Source organism: Myzus persicae, unplaced genomic scaffold, assembly GCF_001856785.1.
Source record: "Myzus persicae strain clone G006 unplaced genomic scaffold, MPER_G0061.0, whole genome shotgun sequence".
NCBI classification, from domain to species: Eukaryota; Metazoa; Arthropoda; class Insecta; order Hemiptera; family Aphididae; genus Myzus; species Myzus persicae.
In genome coordinates this window covers 182870-205309 of record NW_019103842.1, presented here as the reverse complement: position 1 = coordinate 205309, position 22440 = coordinate 182870, and the positions used below count along the sequence as shown (strand labels likewise).

The window sequence follows — 22440 nt, the reverse complement described above, 5'->3', positions numbered from 1 at the left end:
AGATAAATATGAAATACTTAAGTTTAAAAAAATCGGCCTATAGGCATACAAATTATATCTTAAACTTCCCTGCTAACCTTCTAATGGTTGCAGGTAATACATATGTTTTTTATTATGTTTAATCAGTAAATAATAAATATTTAAATAGTTTATGAATAAATAACAAATTGTATTATGCTTTGTTTGTGCGTAACACACTTTAAAATCTATTTTGTATCGTCATTCGTAAGCTTACTTACATATTTATATATCATGAAATATTAAACTTTAATTCTTCTGTGGATATCTTAGCTATAATGTTAATGACAAATTATGTTAGTAACTAATCGATTAGCTAAACTAATGATAATAATTAAAAAATAGTGCTGGTTAAACGAAATTTGTGATTATAGCGTTATACAAAACGGAAATAAAAATGTAATATAAACATATAGGTACGCGATAAACATGCCATAACTTGTAAATAAAAAAAATAACACTTTCACATTAAATTATCTAAAGTAACGCATTGGTAAAAATATTTTGTGAAAGCTTTATATATGTTTTTATCATTTAGAGGTATATACTAATAGTAGAGAATAAAATAATGCATAAGTACCTACTAATTAGTAAATATATATGAATATATTTAACAGTAAAATTCATCCAACACAGAACGAGAATATTTTAATGCAAATAGAGATTTCTAGTTTCAGATTATTTTATCTTTTGATCGGTACTGTTAAATTCACAAAGTCTTCTTAAATATACATTTGATAATTTTGTTTCATATTTTTAAAAGTAGGTATACGTACACCAAGCATGCTCACGCCTTTATTTCTTCAATAATTTATCTGATCTTCAATCAATTACTTAAAATCAGATTTTTGGGAATTGTAATATGCCTACCTATACTTATTAAAAATATCATAATTTTAAATTCTTAAAATTGTTTGTTCTATTTAAGAATTGTCCTTTGGGGTTAACTTAGGTAAATATCACCTACAGTAACTAGATATATATTTATAGTGAAATATCTATTGTATAAAATCAGAGGTCTAAAACGGATTTTCATAACATTTTCGAGAATAGATTCAGAAAGCTTCGTAGTGTCAAGATCATCTTATAGCGAAAATTAATAAATATAATATACCTGTCTGCGTTATAAAATCAAAGGCCCACAATGGATGACTATTGTGCAAAGACTGACTTTCATTAAATATTTTTCAATATGATAATCATCGTATATGCTACTTTTTACTTTTCAACACATAAATGTTGAATATAGTTGACTCCCAAAAAACCATCATTTTTATATTTAAAATTGTCTTGACATTGGTTATGGAAAATAAAATAGTTATAAAATAGTTGGATACAATTTTAGACCTGTATTTTGTATGTGGTCAAAACTACCTATGAATATGACAGTGCTAAAAATGTTTGCAGTTTATATTTAACGGATCTTTTCAAGATATAAATCCATAGCCATTTAATGTCGCAGGTGTAGCTAGTATCATTGTATAAATTAAAGTGGTTTAAAATAATACGAGACAAAAAATAATACAGAAAAAACTTAATTGACAATAGTTGAAAAAACAAATTAAAAAAAGTCAAAAGTCTTTGAATACCTAACTCAAAAGAACTCTTAAATGTATCTTCTACCTATGGCTCTATATTGTTATTTAATAAACAAAGTTTTGTTCAACCTTTCTAAACATAAGTTTACAACAGTGCAATACCTTATATCCGTTATGTTCGTCAATAAAAAAAATTAACAGAGCCTATAGTTACTGTAGGACGTACGTACATAGTTACGACGAATTACGATGTTCTGTATTAAGATTACGATTGTTGATATTTATATAATTACTTATTGTAGAAGGGTAGAATACAATTACTTCTACAGTTATTTATACTAGCCAATTTATATTATAGGTAGGTACCAAAACATTAAGGTTACCAAATTCTATTTTAATTGTACTTGGTATTTTAGTTTACTGTGTTGCAATAAAATACTTTGGAAACCATAGATTGATCGAGCTTGCAGAGTGAGCTTTCCAGCCTTGTTTAATAATATATTGTTACGTGGTAATAATTAAATTATTGTCTATCACTACTGGTATACGGTGTGTAATTGTGCATCCGTAGTGATAGATCTGTACCAAACGGAGGAATGTGAGAGGATTTGGATGTTCGACAAGACAGTTAGTTATACCGAGTATAATTTAACGTGTATTTAAAGCGTAAAACAAAATGTTATATAAATTATTTTACTTTACCGATGACCTGGCAGCAACAATACACGGAGCAAATGATGAAACGAGACTAGTTCGGCTGACGTGTCTATACTCTCTAGCAGGCCGAACGATTATTGTAAATTTTGTTTACTGGGTATATAAAATAGTTATGCTTATGCCTATATATAGCTTTACTCCGTGATATTACAGAACGAATGAAAGATGACACGTGCGTCTATTTTATATGTATAGTATTATATACTATACATAATATTATAATTATAAAAATATGAAAACTGCAATGGTGTTCCACACCATTGCATTATAGTATTATAGTTAATATTATAGTTTTTATTGTTTGATCATAAAACGATTGTTTATTAGTTTTTGTTTCCTAAGCGTATGTTTTGAACACCTATTATATTTTATACTCGTTGTGTCCGTTCGTCCGTATAGTTACCTGTACATAGTTGTGATTGTTGATTTAAGGTATTTATTTATTGTCCATCATAGTTACGGTACATAAATTATTGTATATGGAATTACAATTTATTGCTTTGTATTCAATTTATATATAATATATATATAAAATATACATATATTAATACAAGTCTACGTCTAGAAACTGGGAATTTACAAGCTCGCAGAGGAGTGAGCTTTCCTAACTTACATGTTTTCTGCACACCATACATAATTAAATGAGCATTGAACATTTATAAGTTTATAACATAAATAATTTTAAAAAACTTATTAATTCATTGGCTAAATTGTGTTAATTTTCTTTCGAGATCTTTATCTTATTTTGTCGTCTACATTTTAACCATTAATGCGAATATCTACTCCCATAATTTACAGTAGGTAGGTTTAATATATATTGACATGAATCGGAGATATTTGGAAACAATAAATATTTTACAAATTGCTTACATCCAATTTCACCATGTACCTAAATATTATAATTATATAACTTTAAATAGGTACTATATATATTTTTACTCTTGAAGAATATCATTTATTTTAAAGATTTGTCTATTTCACAAAAGCATCACTACTTTTATAGGTAAATCATAAATGTGTACATAATAATAATTATTGTAAATTTTTTTTTAAAGTTATGTATATTTATAAATTATAATGTTTATTATTATAACATTTTTGATCTGACACTGAATAAATACATTTATTAGATTCCTCGTATTTTAGGTATATACATTCCTAGTTGTAATTTATTATCAACACTGCTATAAGTACTGCAGAACTATACGTATATAAGTCATAATACCGAGTCTCATAATACGTTAACACGTGGTCTTACCGCTCATACCTAATTGTTTCCTGTATCGTCCACTCTAAAATCTCACGATATAATATGTAGGTATACCTAATATAATAGATAGTAATTGTGTGGCAGAGCGCTAGGAAATAGGAATTAATTTATAATAATATAATAGTACACTATTAACACTTATGTAATTAAGCCTTAGCTATATAGAGTATTTCAGCGGTCATTATACTATAGCTAATTTTTAAACTAATTTTAGACCTAAATGTATCAACTGCATTGTACTAGTAGTATAATACATTTAAACAAGTAGTTAACTAACGCTCTATTCGTGAGGTATATCATATATTATATTATTATGCGCGTCGTTTGATTAGTCATTTTTAATCAATATTTGGCTTACTGCAATACATTGGCGTAATATCATAATGGCTATAGGTACACGCATACGCACTTAAAATGTAATCATATGTATAGGTACCTCGTACGTAATAACGATACAAACAACAATTTCAACACCAATTTCGAATCGGTAACGATATCGACTCTTGAATACCCAATTGATTAGTAAAATATTAAATGATAAGAAGTACGGGTCTACCCGTAATAATAACTAATATTTTACTAATAATTTGTAATCGTTGTTACGTACTCTCAGAGATGTATATATTTTTTAAGAAATCAAGATAACGTATTTAAAAAAAAAAATGAAATTTAATGAGTACTGCATATAATCGTGAGCGCCTGATTGAACATAACACGAGGAAAGGAGCATTCGACCTTGAACTTAGTCTACGTTTACGGTCGTTATAAATGTATTATTATCCATAGACCATAGACTTTTTACGGTGATTACTTAATTTTTTCTCATTACTTCGTTTAACTTACAAGTTATAATTGGAGTAGGTACATACAGAATCACAGAGTTAAGAAAATTAAATGACAACAGGTGAACATTTGGAATTCCTCCAATTTAAAAATTAGTCGAGGTTGCTGAGAAACTGTGAAATATGTTCGTGTTTGTATAATGTATTTGATAAGTTTTCTTTCAGTTTTCTTTCGGTTTTCGGGCTGCTCAGCGTTGAAGATGCTTAAATGAAATAATAATGAATTTCTGTCCAGCTTTAATGGGCCCCCCTTAGGCATTCCTATCTAAATCAGATTATTTGAGCTGTAAACAGTTTTACAACTTACTGATTTAAAATCACAATTATTGCGATTGTGTAACTATAATTGTCAATAAGAGCAATCCATAACGGTACCCATTGTTAATATTATCAATTATTAAACAAAAATATAAGAGTTTTGACATCACATCGTTTTTGACAACGCCCGTCGTTTTAAGTAGATATATTACGTCTGGTGTATTAGCGTTGAACTCTTAGAAATAGATTAAAACTTTACTGGCCAAACCAATGGTGTACTAATGGGGGGGGGGGGGGATAGCCAAATTTTTTGAACTGTAGTAAGTTGTCGTCGGTCGCCATTGCCGGATATAGGTACTCGGATGTTAAGTCCCCATATGAACCGACCGAACCTGTTTTGAAACAACAACAAAACGTAATAACAACACATTTATTATACGTTATATAATCTATTGACTATTACTTATTGGTATATCATTATTATTAAATGTATTTACTCTCCTTCTACGAACGGGTGAGTCTTGAACTATAATATAGTGTGCTTAGTGTGCTCTATAGTCTATATGATGGTCGTGTTCAAAATGTATGTCGGCGTGAAGTGCCCACTCGGGCAAAATCCAAAGAAAGTAAGAAATGCGCGAGGTCATAGGTGTGAGCGTCACGGATCCTCCTGATTTTTAATATCAATCATTAAGTAGTCGAATAATTCATAGTTGTTACGAAATTGTTCGAGAATCCAAAATATGTTATGACACACTGGTTACGTTTTGTCAAAACTAATATTAATTTATCAATTCTGTATAATATAATATCGTATTTACTATTTACTATTTATACCTATTTGAAATAGTTGAATTTACTATTACAATTTGCTCTTATTTTGTATTGATATTACATGTAGTTAGTAATTAGTATTTATCCATAATGTATTCCTATTGTTTTTTAATGGTTTATTGTCGAATATATTATTGTTTTTTAACAAAAAAAATGAATGTGTTCATTAAAATGTATTGGAGTGAAATTTTCAATTTATACACAATTTTAATTAATAGACCTACCTACGTATTAAACTATAATACATTATATTATATCGGTCGAAAAAATTTACTGAGAAAAATACCTTTGTATACCTATATTTTTCAAAATATAACAATAATATTATCATGCCGATTGGCTACTAATAATTAAATTACTTACTAGGTAGTTATTTTGAAAAATCATTTAATATTTTAATGAGTGAAATAATAAATAAGTAATCAATTAAAAATAATACCCACAAAAAAATATTTAACACAATATCGTCAAACTTAAAATACCTACGTTTATTTACGTAGTTGGAGTGGCTTATGTACTTGCAGTGTCAAGTAATAATAATTAGAGTTAAATTAATTTTTCGGAAAAAGTATTAGATGTGTCATAGCCCATAGGTATTAATTAATTCATATTTATGCTAATACAATAGTTATAACTTATGACTTATAGTGAGTATTGTATAATAATTACAACAAACAGTTGGAGAATTCCGATTGTAATCTATAAAAAATAATTAAATTAAATTATTGTTGAAAAAATAGCAAAATATACACATATGTTTAAATATCACAATAACAGACATCATTGTAACTTATCAGAATTGCTATATTATAATATTTATTCATTTACTATGATTCACATTAATATATTAAGTTACACCAATGTGTCAAATAATATACATGTAATATACTAATATGCATAAATTGATGTGTGTTATATTATAAACTATTCATTACAAGTCAAGTACATATTAATGATAACAAGATGAAATTAATTGGGACTGAAAAAGATGAATGTTAATACTATATTATGTTGTAGTTGAATCGGAATTTGTTGTTCTTTTACCATGTGTTGAACAAAACTGTAAAACAAATGTAGGTATAAAAATTATAATGTTTTGCTGTTTATAACTGTCTTACAACTTATTTTTGAACTTTTGTATGGAAATTTATTTAAAAAATGAATAGTACTACGCCCTACAATGGGGTAACATATTGTATTGCTCATTATAATTTATAATATAATATTATATTATTTTACACGATATACTTCTGTTTTAGCGCCTCAAAATATTGAGGATCCAAGTGCATACTAAGTTGCCTATACAAAAACCCTAGTGCTGAGTATCACCACTTATTGTACTTGTATTAAATATTTAAGTTATAAAAACATGAATATGGAGTAATCATTAGCCCTGTTTGAACTCTTGTAATTCAATCACTAGGTAATTAATTAATTTTTGTAGATATTGTTTAATTCTAATAGGTGACTGTTTTATTGACTCTGATGTTATTCAAACTATTATACAACACGAGAATAATATTGCACTATAGAGATTAGTACGACCTCTAGTGAATAAAATTGTAATGTATGTATTATACTTGGTATGATACTCCTTACGAGCGTGTAAAATATGTTGCTGGTACCAAGTTTCGTATTACGGCGTTTTGGTTTCATACGAAAATAATAAATAATTATAAACAATGGACAATGGTATATTATGTTGACAACATAACGTTGTTATATTAAAATATATATAAAAAAATCAAATAACATATTGAGTAAAAAAATACATAAAACTAGCAAGAAATATTTACATTTGGTTGGCATAAAACCACATTGACTGGAGAGGTAATACTTAAGAAAGATTTACAATGGATACGGTGAAATATAAATCATTTTTTATGGTAACCATAGCTATCGCCGCTACCACCGTAGTTATTTTGTTGATCTTCGTATCCACCGCCATATTCATGATGGTCATGATGTTCATGATGTTCGTGGTGGTCATGATGGTCTTGATGTTCTTCTACCCAAACCTTTTCCCACACTGGCTTGTAAACTTTCTTCCAAGTGGGCACCTGAATCTCTTTCCACGCTGGAACTTTGTGTTCTTTCCATTCAGTCTTGTATTCAAGCTTTTTCTCAGTTACCCATTCCTCTTTCTTCTCTGTTCTCCAGATTTGTACTTTTTCTTCTTTCCACTCTTGTTTCTTTTCAGTTATCCATTCTTGTTTCTTTTCTGTTCTCCATATTTGTACTTTCTCTTCCTTCCATACTTGTTTCTTCTCTGTCACCCATTCTTGTTTCTTTTCAGTTTTCCATACCTTATTCCAAATCGGTTTCCATATCAGTTTTTTTTTCCACAAATCATGAGCAATATATTCCCATCCATTTTGGTCTTTGCCTAACTGCTTAGATCCAGGAACATATTCTTTAACCCATTCCGGTACATAGGTCTTTTTCCAGTCAGGTACCTGAATCTCTTTCCAGACGGGTACTTGTACTTCCTTCCATGCGGGCACTTGAACTACTTTCCAGTCAGGTACTTTAACTTCTTTCCACACTGGGACTTTAATTTCTTTCCAAACGGGAGTCTGGATAATTTTCCAATCTGGTACTTTTATTTCTTTCCAGACTGGAACTTTGATTTCTTTCCATATGGGGACTTTAATTTGTTCCCAAGTTTTTTTCCATACCTCTTGCTTGACAGTTTTCCACTCTTGCTTCCATTCCTCTTTCCAAGTTAATTTCTTTTTCCAGGAGCCTTGTGGTTCTTCATGATGATGAGAATCATAACCAACTACGTCTGAGCCATATCCACTATCAGCGCTGAAATGAAAAATAAATAAAATGTTTACAATTTATTGAATTTGGTTGTGAATAATATTCACAGTTTTAAAGAAATAATAATTGTGAGATTTTTGTTTTTATGACTATTAAAAACTATTTTAGTAAGTTATAATACAGCGTTTTTATATAACATGAGATGTATATTGGTGTAGGTATTTATCATGATCGAATCACTTTCAAAAGTGAATTTTAAAGAATTATAATATAATATATTTACTATATGTTTATCATCTAAGTATTTAAGGTATCATAGATTAATGTACTTTTTAATTATACACAGTTGAAGGATTATTTAATACAGTGTTACATAAAATATTGTAACATATGAATACATGGCTGTTTATGAGACAATATTTTTTATGTATACTTACTGCTTCTTTTGACGCTGAACTGGCTGTAAAGACTTTTCTGGGGCTGGTGTCGGTAAACCAACTACAAGCGATACTGATGCAATCGCCACTAACAGTGATTTCATTAGCAACTGAAAAGTTATATATTTTATAGTCATATATTATATCATTTCGCACTTGTGTACTTAATGCAATATTATTATCGATTTTACATCGATATTACGATATAATGTGATAAGCTAGTATACGATTTGTATTCATTAAAGTGCCTATATTTAGAAGGTAATTGCATAATTTAAGTAAATTGAATAATATTTTATAATATTATGCCTAACGATGTTTATGTCATATTTTAATTTTTAAATATACCTACTAATATAATGCTATATTTTATATATTTTTAATAAAATCTATTGTTTTTCTTAACAGCCTAAGACCATTGTACATATTTTTGCTTAGATATTTTAACCTTGATTAACATATAAAACATGGCTACTCGGCATTCGATGAATTTCTCTGGTTTAGCCAAGTATAACGGCAATAAATCTTGTTACAATTTAATAAACGTTCGTTTACTCGCATAAAATATGTATTTATTCTAGTATTTAAAATCAGTGAAGTAATAATAACAATGAAATGTGTTTATATGAATAATACTATGTATAGATTATAAGTAAGTATCCTAGCTATGTTACGCTGTTTATATAATGCATGTGTGGACGGAGAAGTAATGATAACGCAGTTCGTGTCATCGAACATGGGAAAAAAAGGTTAGGTACCTATGTAGTGAAATGAATATTCAGAGTTAACGTACTACTTTTGATATAATTATTATTCAAGCGTATAATATATCTAGTCCTCTCGCCAATGTGTTGCTCTTATATGACTATTCTCAAAGAAATAATACAAGCACTATTTTCGTTTTAATATTAACGTTCACTCGAAATAATATCAATGAAATAATAACAATCCATCAAAATAATGATTTGTATGATATGGTATTTATTGATACCTAGTGAAGAGATCAGTATATTACATAGGTACTACAGTCTACAGTACTTCACATCTGAGTATCTGACACATTGAATAACAGTGTGTTATAATATGATAATTCATATTCTAGGTTAGCCTTATTAGCTAATAAATAATGTTTTGTTAGATTTATAAACACGATTTTTAAAAATATTATTATAAAACACTTGATTGTCTCTAAGACTCAAAGTTATATTTAGGTCAAATCTTGAGTTACTACAATTTAGTCAAATAGGCAAAATAAATACATTTAGACACAATACATATTATGTGGTTTTTCACTAATGAAAATATTTTTTTAAAAATGAAATATATTATGTTTTAACTAATACCTAACTATTCAATAAGCACATGGTTATTGATTACTGTTTAGGTGGAATCGAATTATTATAACGATATAGCTATTATGGTCAAATTGTAGCTTGTAATTTGTAAATACCGTATTTTAAATTATTTATAGTGGGTGTCAATTGTCAAGGACCGACTTTGAAATATTTTTCATTTGCAAATCGTTTTCAATAACAGTATTTTAGAATGAATAAAACGAGGAGTATTATGTAATTGTAACTTGTAGTACATACGATATTATTATTTGCCCACAAGATCTTTAGTTTTTCAATCAGACTTATGTTATTAGGATAATACATTATCTTACATTAATCTATCACAACATTAGTATATATATATATATATATATATATTATATAGGTACTTCAATCGTTTTGTATAAATCTTAAAAATGTATGATTAAATAACTATTAAAAAAACTAATATTATGTAAGTGTGGAATTATATATTTTTTGTATAAGACATATTATTAAGTTTAATATTTTGAAAGTATTACATCATTATATATTAGAAGTTATGAGTTGATGAACTAAATAATAAATAGTTGAAACAAATGTTTCATAAATCATAACAATAAAGATTTCATGAGAATCATGTATTCGTAATGATGTTACATAAATTATAAAATAACAAAACGTATGTACTATAAATTATGAGTGAATAAAATATGTTTGTAGCTTGTATGTGATGTGTATAATCATGCTGTTATTTGTTACGAATGTATACAATTTTATAATAATTTAGAAATATAAATGTACAGCTGATCGAAATTAAAATAATATTTTAAGAACTAGGATACCTTAGCATTCTATAAGTATTACTATAGAATTAATAGTTATTAAACAACTACAGGCCAATGAAAAATGTTAAGTATCAGATTACAGATATACCTACCTAAATTGTCGGATAAAATAGTGCAAGTGTACCTACTGTTATTTATGTAAAAACAGAGCACAACACGTACATACATATTTTTAATTTAATTTACTTTTCTGACTTATAACAAAATAAATTAATAGTAATTAGACGCGTGCACAACTTCTAACTATCGATACCTCATCAGTAATTTTATTCATCAATAAACATTTTCAGGCTTATTGATTCTCATTAAATATAGAAGTGCAGTGCTTACATATTTCTTGTTATAAAACTGATTTACAAATTCATCGATAGATAAAAAGTTTTTCTTACATATTACTAATTATGATGATCTGTATGTACATTGCGCCTTAGCCAGTGTATGGTGCATTTATAGTTTTTATAATAATATTTAATAACAATATAATATAATTATTACATAAATGAAAGTTTTTTCTATGCGTATACATCGTATAATAATATATCATAACACTATAGTTGCTGTGATTCAATGCGTGTATTTGCAAAAACAAGATGACTGAATACAGACATACTGGTGCTCAGATTCTGCAAACAGTTAAAGTGGTTGTGCGATGTATGGCGAAAATGTGTAGTGGTGTGTCCAATACGGACCTATACTAAATAGTCGAGTGGCAAACATAATATAATATATCGAGTGAGATAAACACGATCGAATAGAATGGATAAGAAGAGTTATAGAATATTATAATGCAAAGGAAATAATATATAGATAAAAATAAATAGATAAATTTAAATTTCGTAAGCGTAAAATGTGTGTAGGTATGTAGAAATATTTGTATAAACAATACAACAATATTATGTAAGTACTAAGGACTGCGAGGAATAATTTATTAAATGAGAAAGATGCGTGTTTTTTATAGTGGTACCTACAGTATGATGACTACACCGGTGTTCACCAAAATTGTAAGTTAAGATACAAACGAGATTAAACGATGTTATACAGTACAGTGGAAATTTAGATTTTAGAACAAAAACGTGCGCGGACGGCGCACCTATAATAAAATAAGATTTATCGCGAGCGGATTCAACATATTATTTCAAAAAAATAACAGTTAAAAATACCTGCCCAAGCGTACCGAAAAAATAGAAAAGATAATCATTTCCATGAATTTGTGTTTAATATTACAATAAAAAAGTATAGATAGGAGGTACCTATATGTACTTTTGTACCATACTTGTATACAGTATTACACCATAATAAAAAAACAAGTCTGTCATTAAGACTATATGTCTATATCGAAACACTCGATCGGACGGAAATATCTACTTTTTATTGATTAATACAATAGACCCATTAACAAATTTGGCAACCGGCTTTTTAAGTCCTTGAACAAGTGATACAGGCTGGTTGGCAACCCCAGTACCTACATAAAATACATGAAGTCCCATGATGTTTTATTCTTGTGCCCGTTAAATATTTTTTATTTCACAAAAGTACGCTCACAATCTATACAATTTCGTACAATAAGCTTAAAAGATGAGAGTTACATAACAAATTAAAGACGAAGAAGGGAGCGTTAGTGATTTTTACTAAAAGTAATATTCAGTAAGACTTGAATTTTGTTTAGGTTGGATTTTTTGACCGATCTCCGGAGTTGTAATCCATATATCCAAATAGGCTTTAGGAGAGTTTTGTTTATTAGTAGTTTGGTTATTAAGCTTGTATATTTATTTTTTGATGAAAATGATTTTAAGGATCTTGTTCGAGCGTTAAGTATCAATCATTTAGCTTTCATATGTTTGTTTCAAGTTAATTTTTGGTCGATAATTAATCCTAAATGTTTAACGGCATTGAGGGATGGGGCGAGTACGTTATTAATTGAAACATTTGGACAGTGACCGTGTCTAAGGGTTAAAGTTGTATGAGCCGATTTGTTGTAATTGACTTTTACCCGCCATTTTTCATACCATTCGGATTGTAAATTTAAATAAGACTGCCCGTTAAATATAAATCATTATAAACGTATCTGCCATTAAATTAGACTTATTTTTCCAGGAAGTGCCAAACGATTAGTTTTCATCAGATTGTGGTTCCCAGTACACGCACCGTTTGTGTTCTACAAAGTAAGTGATTTTGCTTTCGTTTGGTCGTTCTCCACAAAGACTGGTCAACGTGGTTAAAACCATATATACCTGCTAGGCATAACTATATAGTATTATAATAATGTTATTTTGGTAGGTACACGCCTATGAACGCGCATAAGCGTCATACACGGACCGTGTCATCCGAAAGACGTTAACGCGGATACTGTAGTAGCAGTGAGCTGTGAGGTGAGCCAGCTATATATTATATTATAATAATAACATTATATTATTATGGTTGTTTGATATTATGCAGACTTTCTTCGGTTGTCGTAAGATTGTAAAGATTTGAACAGGAGAGAGAGAGAGAGAGAGAGAAATAACACTTGACCGTACATAGCGTTTTCGTTACAGGGTGCGCTTCGCTGGTCAACGTACTTTGAGAGAGGCGCAGAGAGCGAATGCCCAAGACACAGTACCACGTTATGCGTAAGTATTATAATACAGGTATCATTGAATAATCGTGTGTTTGTTTCTGAACACAAAATTTCGTAGATTTTGTTATTCAAAATATGATTTTCGTTTTCCGTCAAACGCGTTAACCCCTTCAACACTTTCACCGCCGTCGTATTTGTTGTAACGACGTATTAATACGGCAGGGAAACGCATTCATCGTTTACAATACTATAATAATATAATTTATATATTTTATGTCTATATCACATTATTATATATATGTATATATAATATTGTTCATAATCGCGAACACTTTTGTTACCGGTAGTGTCTTTTAAATATTTTATTCTTATACAAGTAAAAGCTTAATAGCGGAATCACGAGCCATTCAATTGACCGTTCACGTAATGGTTTATCATTTCGTCCGTTATATTATCGCGGTCTCATAATACGTATACATAATATAAAAGTCGAAATATTCGACCGTCTGCATTCGACGGTACGGCTCTCCGCATTGTGTTTGATTATAATTTTAATTCAATTGAATAAAAAAAAAGCATAACGAATGGTTTTGACGTAATTAAATCTGCAGAAGAAAGTCCATTGGTATACATATATTATAATATATACTACGTAGGTACATATAATATCATTAAGACAAAAAAGTTAACATAAAAGCGTACAATGTATACCTGCGTCGTGTAACATGTATAACTCATAATAGCTTTATACGTTCGTGAAATCTGCTTGTGATTAAATCATTACTCACAAGCATTGTCAATAATAATGGTTGTAAACCTCTGTTCAAACCGTTACTAGTTGACTTTAAAAAATACCTACCTTTAAGTACATGCGTTAGTTCATAACAAAATATTAAAGTAAACGCATATTACGTTTTAATTAGATGAACATATAAGTACATAATTTTGCTTTGGAATTGATTATTATATTATAATAATGTGTGGTCGTGGTTAAACAAAATTCGTGGAGTTTTAATAGTGGATTACAGCCAAAGAAATATAGAATGGATTGCCCAACGAGAAATTAAACATAAGTAGAACACGTTTTATTTGTAGCTAAGTAAGAAAAGATGATTGTTACGTAAAAAAAAACGCGACGAATAAGGACATAATAAATAACGAAATACTTTAGTGTTACACATTATTATTATGATGTGCGAGCATATATAAGAGATGACAACATTTTGTCAAACAAAGAATGAGTTTTTCCCGAACTATCTTGAATATCATTTCCGTTTTTGGCATGAAAAAAATGTTTTATTTATTCGACAGACTTATTTAAAAAAAAAAACATAACTATACATGTTGAATACGTTGACTCTCATATTATTTTTATTCTTGAATTTATTAAATAATATGGATATTTCTAAATCATTTAAATTTGGTATTTATTTGTTATCCATGGGTGTATATGTAAAATATATTTTGGAACCATCAATTGTAACTACTTGTAAGTAATTTGTCTATGCAGATGTATTCAGTTTTTCAAATCATATTGTACTATCTTTAATTTTATAATTCATTATTTTTTAATAATGCTATAATTAAAAATAAATAACTTATTGTATAGAAATTCTAATATCTAACTTAATATTCAAACTAAATAGTCAATAATATGTTTATGCACATATTTATTAAATTAAAAATTAAAACTGTTTCAGATAACAATAAATCGAATTTATTATGTAATGAATAATTTGATATATTATTTCGATACATGTCGGCTTATCGTACGTCAGTCTAAGTTTTCGGTTTTGAATTAAAAAACTTCACTTTACTTATAATTTTCCCTGTGGTTCTCTGCTTTAGTAAATGTAATTTCCTGTAATTTTATGGTTTCATATTTAAATCCAATTTTACACATATACCCAATTACAAAGTTACATAATCATTGCCCACATACGAAAATACACACGAACTAAATTAGACAAAATAAACGAAACAATATTCCATTGCCTAATAACGAAAATTTGGCTTATAGATTCTGGTCAGGAACTTTTTAATTTAACATAAATAATAAAAAAATCCAATCAATTTCCATGAGTTACCGAATTAATACGATTGCTATTATAATATTCCTCTATCTGCACGACGTGACTTCTTTCACAATATTATTATACATGGTATAACTAATGACATTTGTATTGTTTGGCAATTGAAATCAATCATATATTATTGAAACGTATTATATACTGAGAAGTAACAAAATATCATTATTAGAATGGCTGATAAAAGAACATATAAGATAGTAAAATGCAATAAACAAATACTACTAATTTAAATTTAAATTAGTTAACAGTATTATGTCAGCATAATCATTTACAGTAGTGTTGCAAAATGCAATGCACAGTTTTCTATCAATTGTAACTATGACAAAAGATTTATCAACCTATAGTAAAGTAAAACAACTATTTAACTTTCATTAAAATATGTTAGAAATTTTAACCATTTAATCTATTATCAATATTATTTCGAAGATTCAAATTATTTGGTTTATACTTTATTATGTAAACTACATATGATAATATTTTCCTGAATAAAAATTCAAAGATCAATCTTAAAAAAATAAATTAATCTCATACAAAACATTCCTACTCTTACAGGTCTTATTTCATCCAAATATGATGATGCTACCAAACCTCCCAACAAAAAAGTTCAATAATTACAATCAACAACAACGTTTGATGGTGGCCCCTACATCTCCAATCATACTTTACACTCATGCCGGTATGTAAATACCATTTACAAAAAATCAGCAACCATCTACGTATAAACGTTTTTGATCCCGTTTAACAAATAATCAGTCAGGTTCCCCAATAGAAAAACTCGACATAAATAATATTCCACGGGATCCACTCAGCCGGCTTAACTAACCTATGGTGCTGATACATTTTAAAATAATAATAGGTTGATAAAATTATCTTCAGTAATTACCTCTGGGTGAATTATTTTACTCTATGCCCGCTCGACTATCCCTTTATGTTTTTAAATAAGACTGAATGATTTTAATTTTTGTGCAACTCGGCCCACGAAACTTTTATTTTTAATGCTACCCTAGAACACAAAAAGGTTGCCGACCATTGCTCTGTGGAATACCAAGTCAAACTTATACCAACCATTAGCTATTACACTTATTGCAAAGTCATCTAATGACAGATACAAAAATAAAAAGTACATATTATACTTAATAGTATAAGACCTCAGAAAATATCACAGTGCCGGTGCAACAGCATTTACATTTAATTAATTAAATACATACTAAATTGTTCCTGATAAAAATATAATGAAAACTACCAAATATATAACATTATTCAAACATATGAATGATCTAAACAATTTAACTTTGGAGGATTAGTATAAAATATAAAATTTAACGTTGCATGGTATTAAAAAAAATGTATTTCACATATTTTAGTAGGAGATGCCTAATTTATAAACGTTGTTTTGAAATATCAATGTTATAGAAGTACCTACCGATAGTTGATTGAATTGCATCTTGTTCGTTATATTTAACAGTGAAGTGTACTGTGTACATCGTGCATGCGTTTATATATCTTATCTTATCATATAATATGATATATAATATACAATATTACAATATCAAAACTACAAGTTATAACCATATATTATGTGAAAAAGCCTTAAAATTGTGATGTAAACAATTTGTAATAATTGTATTGTAGTAGGAAATTCCTTTTAGAATGTATAGAAGAAATGTTAAATACTTTTACAATTTTTAGTTTTTAAATTCGATTTTACTGAACATACTTCATTATACGATAAATTATATAGTTAAAACTCACACTAACTCTAACTACAAACCTAAAATTACATAGAAAATTCACCAAATGAGTTATAAACAATTTATATGTCAAACAATATTACAGTTAATTACAGGGTGTTAGTATAATTATCACCCACTAATCAATAAGTAATACCTATTTATTGTAAATTAATAGTTATACTTAAAAAAGCTCCTAGAGGAGAACGTATTTTTTATACAATCGAAATCAAATAAAATAATTTTTTTCTCGAGATCTTACTGAAACCAATTTGTTGTACATAAAAATCAATATAAGATGGGATTTTAAATTAAAAAAGTTATCAATTAAAGAAATGATAATTAATTATAATTATGATAGTATGGTTGTTGTGTGAATACAATTTAAATGTTGAAAATGTTATAAAAATTGTAGGTCTATGAATCGTATTAAGTTGTGCTTACCATCTTGTTTGATATTGGGGCAACCACGACGGCGATACCAAAAAAAAAAAAAAACTGCGCCCGCAGACACCACCACAGCAAGAGCAGTGTGATTTTTGCCGACTATACTGCAGCAAGCCTAAACCGAGAAAACGCACTGTACCGAAATCGCCGCAAGTGTTTGCTTTTTATATGTTTATGGACAGAACCAGTGGGGACCTATTGCATATTGTATAGGCACTTAGTTCGTATATATAGATCTCTCGGACATCATAGCGAAAGGTCTTCTCCCGGAGCCTGTCATCATCCAATGCCACCGCTACAGCTGCAGCGAGCCGAACCCGACGACCGCGACCAAGCGCCACCGTATATGTTCGCGCACCAGTTACAATAGCACATTATCACTTTCGTTGAACCCTATTACGACCCCAATAACGATAATAACTAATAATAAAATCATGCAATCACTGAGTAGCCGCGAGTTATTTTTCTGTGCAACGATCGTGCATTGCCCGAAGATTTTTCTGATTTTCCCCGATCGGCCCTATGTTTGTTCGATCGCTTTTTTAAAACTTCTATGGGTGTTTATACTTTACTTGCCTAGTTACTCACTTATATAATCTATAAATTACGATTCGTCGACCCGCACACAACACATATATATATATATATTATCTAATACGTTATTAATTGAAACAAATTATGTTTCCACATGTAATAATCATCATATAATAAACTAATTGAAATCATGTAATTGACTTAATTTTTCAAAAGATTTTAAAATATATTTCATCATAAGGTAAATATATTTATAATATTTGTTTGGCACTTTCTAAAAAAAATCTATCATTTAAAATTATAATTTAAAACCCTATGAAGTTAAATGGTTTTTATGAAACCATTAATAGTAAGTTATTTTGCATAGTTCAAATATCTGTAATTGATTTCAAATTATGAGCGCCTCGTCGCATTTTACGTTTACTCAGTACTCTATACACAGTAATTATGGTACAGTATACCATAATACTGATTAGGGATTACGAAAATACGTATTATAATATGATCCACTTTACACTAGGTGAGTAACCTATGAACCCGTTAGGTATCTGGCAAATACAAATTTTAAATAATAAATTTAAATAATTACAACTACAGTAGTTACCTATAATAATATGGTGGTTACATCATTTTTCGGCAAAATTCGTTTTATCCATATTCCATACCGTTGCGCAAGTTAAACAGTAAATAATTATTATATTATGTTCCATATATTTTGTTATGGCACTGTGAGTTGAACTTTGGTAAGAAAAAAAGAAAATGTTAAAAAGTAATTACACAACGTGTTGATAAAAATAAGTTCCAATTAATGAATACTCTGAGTAAAAATAAACTATACACATATTATTAGTGTTGTATATATAGGTAGGTCAAAACAAAATTGTCCACCGCATTTGACAATGTAGCATATAATAAAAGCATTTTATTTTAATTATGCAAATGAACAAGTTAAAATGATTATGATAAGGATGTTCAAAAAATGTAGGATAGTAATTAGTATTCAAATATTCAAAATATAATTTTTTTTTTTTCAAAGCGACAGTCGTATGAGTGAAATTTTTGAAATAGTTGACGATGGAATAAATTATATATATATATATATATTAAGAATACTGTAAGTTATAACACTTTTTAGGAAATAGGTACCTATTCAATATAAATCATAATAACAAGACATAACTTTGGGTCATTAACGATATGGCCGTTAAGTTAAGATTAATTTTGTTGGTCGGTACTATTCCGAATCACGGTACTAATGGTACCTTGTAAACATAATATCACGTATTAATGTAAGGAAGTTTACGGTCCGTCATTATTCATTATATTTTCTCATTGTCTTTCGGAGATCGTATATAGGTACTAAATATCAGTAAATGGCACTGTTCGAAAGAAATTAAAGAAGTGGAGGAATAAAATAAAATAATGTATGAAATAAAATATTTTCCCCGAGCATCTGACTATCCGAGTAGGTATTCTGGTGTTTATACATATATACATATATATTATATAGTTATAACTGTTGTAGGCAACGTATAATTTTAAGTCGGGTTCGACATGACGTATTATATATATATATAAATCAGTTTTACGATTTTATTACTGTATCCGACTGTAACATAATATTTTAATCATATTTTTATGGGAGCTACAGTATAATAAAGGATCGTAAATCAGATTGAAAATAGCATGCACGTAACATGATGATGGCGACTGCGTGATCCTTGAATAGGCGTATTATCAATGCGAGTGCACAGGTAGATATTATATATTATATTTATATATGTACGTGTGCAGCTCTGCAGGGTGGCGTTAAAAGCACATTGCGATTTCGCGCATCGCATATAGGGTTAGATAACAACACGAGTAGTTTTTGTTATGGAAACGTAGTAATTGTATGTGGTCTATATATTATATTTTTCGTAATGTAATGTAACTATATGCATTGTTGTAACCACTGCAACTGTTCAAGAGTAAAAGTAAATCTCTAAACAATTCCGCATCACAACTGAATAGTATTTCCACTCTGGACGATCTACGGAAAATAATATCATTAATGGTCGAGCAACAAATGGCTAATTGGTCAGAGCACTCCGACACACGATTATTTGCCTATCGACACACACTTTCTTTGGGAAAATCGATTTTCGTTATTATTCAGCTGTTGACTTATTATATAGGTAATTATTCGCATATTGTAATAAAATATATACATTGTGTACAAAGACAAACTTTTACGTCTCAAGTACAAATTTTAATTACCAACAATAATAATGTACGAATAGTAGTAAATTAGTGAGTATATTAATATTTAATAGTCTCTACTGCATATATTATAGAAGCTCGTTAAAACTATACGATTTTTAGATACCAATACTGCAATTCGGTTCCGTTATGAAAACGTTTGGACGACGACTTGACCGGTATGATGTAAAATAAGTTTGTTCATCACCCATCAATATATTACATATAGCCAGTTAAAAAAAAAACCATATTATATAGTCTTGCCGTCGTAAAAGATTATATTTAAAATGACAACATTTTGCGGTCATATGCATTTCATTTTTTTTGTTTCAAACACCTCGCCTTTCCATCAATGAGAGATAAAGATCTGAGATATAATATAATATAATTATGAACATTTATTCACGTCGGTGCGCCGAGGCGGCGATACACTGAAAACGTTGTCGTAGGCATCGTAGGTACGCAAAACGTTGGGCAATGCATATTATATTAGTATTTATTATTTACATTTTATTTATGATACCGGGCGGTCCATTTAACGTAAGACACTATTTATTTCAGAAAACAATGACGTTATTGAAAATATTTTTTTCACATACCTAATTTTAAGTCTTTAAAAGCAATATTTTTTAATCTTTATCTTTATTATTTTTTAAATTGCTTGCTTTTTTAATGACAAAATGCATTTTTCATTCCCTATTCCAAAACAGAATATTTTTTGAAGTAGTTATAGGTACTTTGATATAATGTAAACACCGAATTTCGTCGAAGTAGCAAATAAGTTATAATTATTTTACATTTTAATGAGCGGAGTAGAGTGGTATACGCAGAATTACTCCGCAAAATGTTGGTCCATCATTACTTGGTTCGTCGAAACTCTAAGCAAAGCCTCTAACCCATAAACTGTAGATTCTTATAACTTGTAAGTTGTAACTGATAAATTACTTGTCCAAAATATGATTTTGATACATATAAGTTATTATATAAATACTCCAGATAAACAAATAAATATTCCTGCTTTGGATTATGAAATTAAAAATGCATGTTATCACTAAAAAAATGTAAAAGATTTTAAAAATAATTACAACAAAAAATATACTTTTTGAGTTATATATGGTTTTTAATAACTTAAAATGAAGTTAACGAAATATTTTCAAAAATGTTACTTTTTTTTTGGAAGAAAGGGTGAAATGTAAATGGATTATGCCATGATTCCCTCCTCCTCTAACCTCTGACGATGCATGTATTCAAATTTCTCAATTTTAGAAATGTTAAGCATACTTAAGGACTATATATACTTTCAAATAGTTCAATATTTTTTATAACGTTTAAGAAGTCTTCTGTAACTTGCAGTCTGGATTTTTTCAAATAATAACGGAACTTTTTACTGTAAATTATGTCAAACACATGAAATTAACATGATATTATGCTTCATAATGTACTATATAGAATCTAAGAATATAATGGTTCTAATGATAATGGGCTTATATTATAATATTTAAAATATAGATATAATATTTATGTTAGGTTTCATTTACAATCACTAAAGATAATGAGTCAATATTAGTGGGTTAATGGCTTTTTATACATGATTTAGTGGCCCATAATTGAACCATTAAATTTGAGTGAAGCTATTAATCAATATTTTTATGCAATTACCTTACAATATTTACAAATAATGAAATTCTTATCAAAGTATCAAACGGTATAGTTTTCAAATAATCATAGCAACCATATCTTAGAGGTAAACCTATTATTATAAATATTCAAAGTTTAATAACACAGAAACTACGCGTTCAAAGTTCGATTTAAAATCATTCAGATTTTCAAAAATATGACTGGCTTAACAATTTATAACAAAAAGGTGGTTTTCATTAAAAAAGTAAGTTCGCAGGACACCCCTTTAATTTTATAAAGTCTAAGAATTTGGATATATGGTCTTTGAGCATAATTAAAAATCAGGATTTGAATTAATGCATTATTAAAGGATACAAAACGGT

The 22440-nt window shown here is 28.5% G+C and overlaps 1 protein-coding gene across 1 annotated transcript; it reads right to left on the bottom strand.

Annotated features, from left to right (window-relative positions):
• Positions 1–7259: 7259 nt before the first annotated feature.
• On the bottom strand, positions 7260–17823 carry LOC111035429. The gene is made up of 3 exons (XM_022317035.1): positions 17663–17823; positions 8681–8790; positions 7260–8288 (listed from the first exon to the last, which is right to left on the bottom strand). Exons 1-3 carry the CDS (start codon positions 17663–17665, stop codon positions 7352–7354), a joined length of 1050 nt encoding a protein of 349 aa, XP_022172727.1. The 5' UTR covers positions 17666–17823; the 3' UTR covers positions 7260–7351.
• Positions 17824–22440: the final 4617 nt, after the last annotated feature.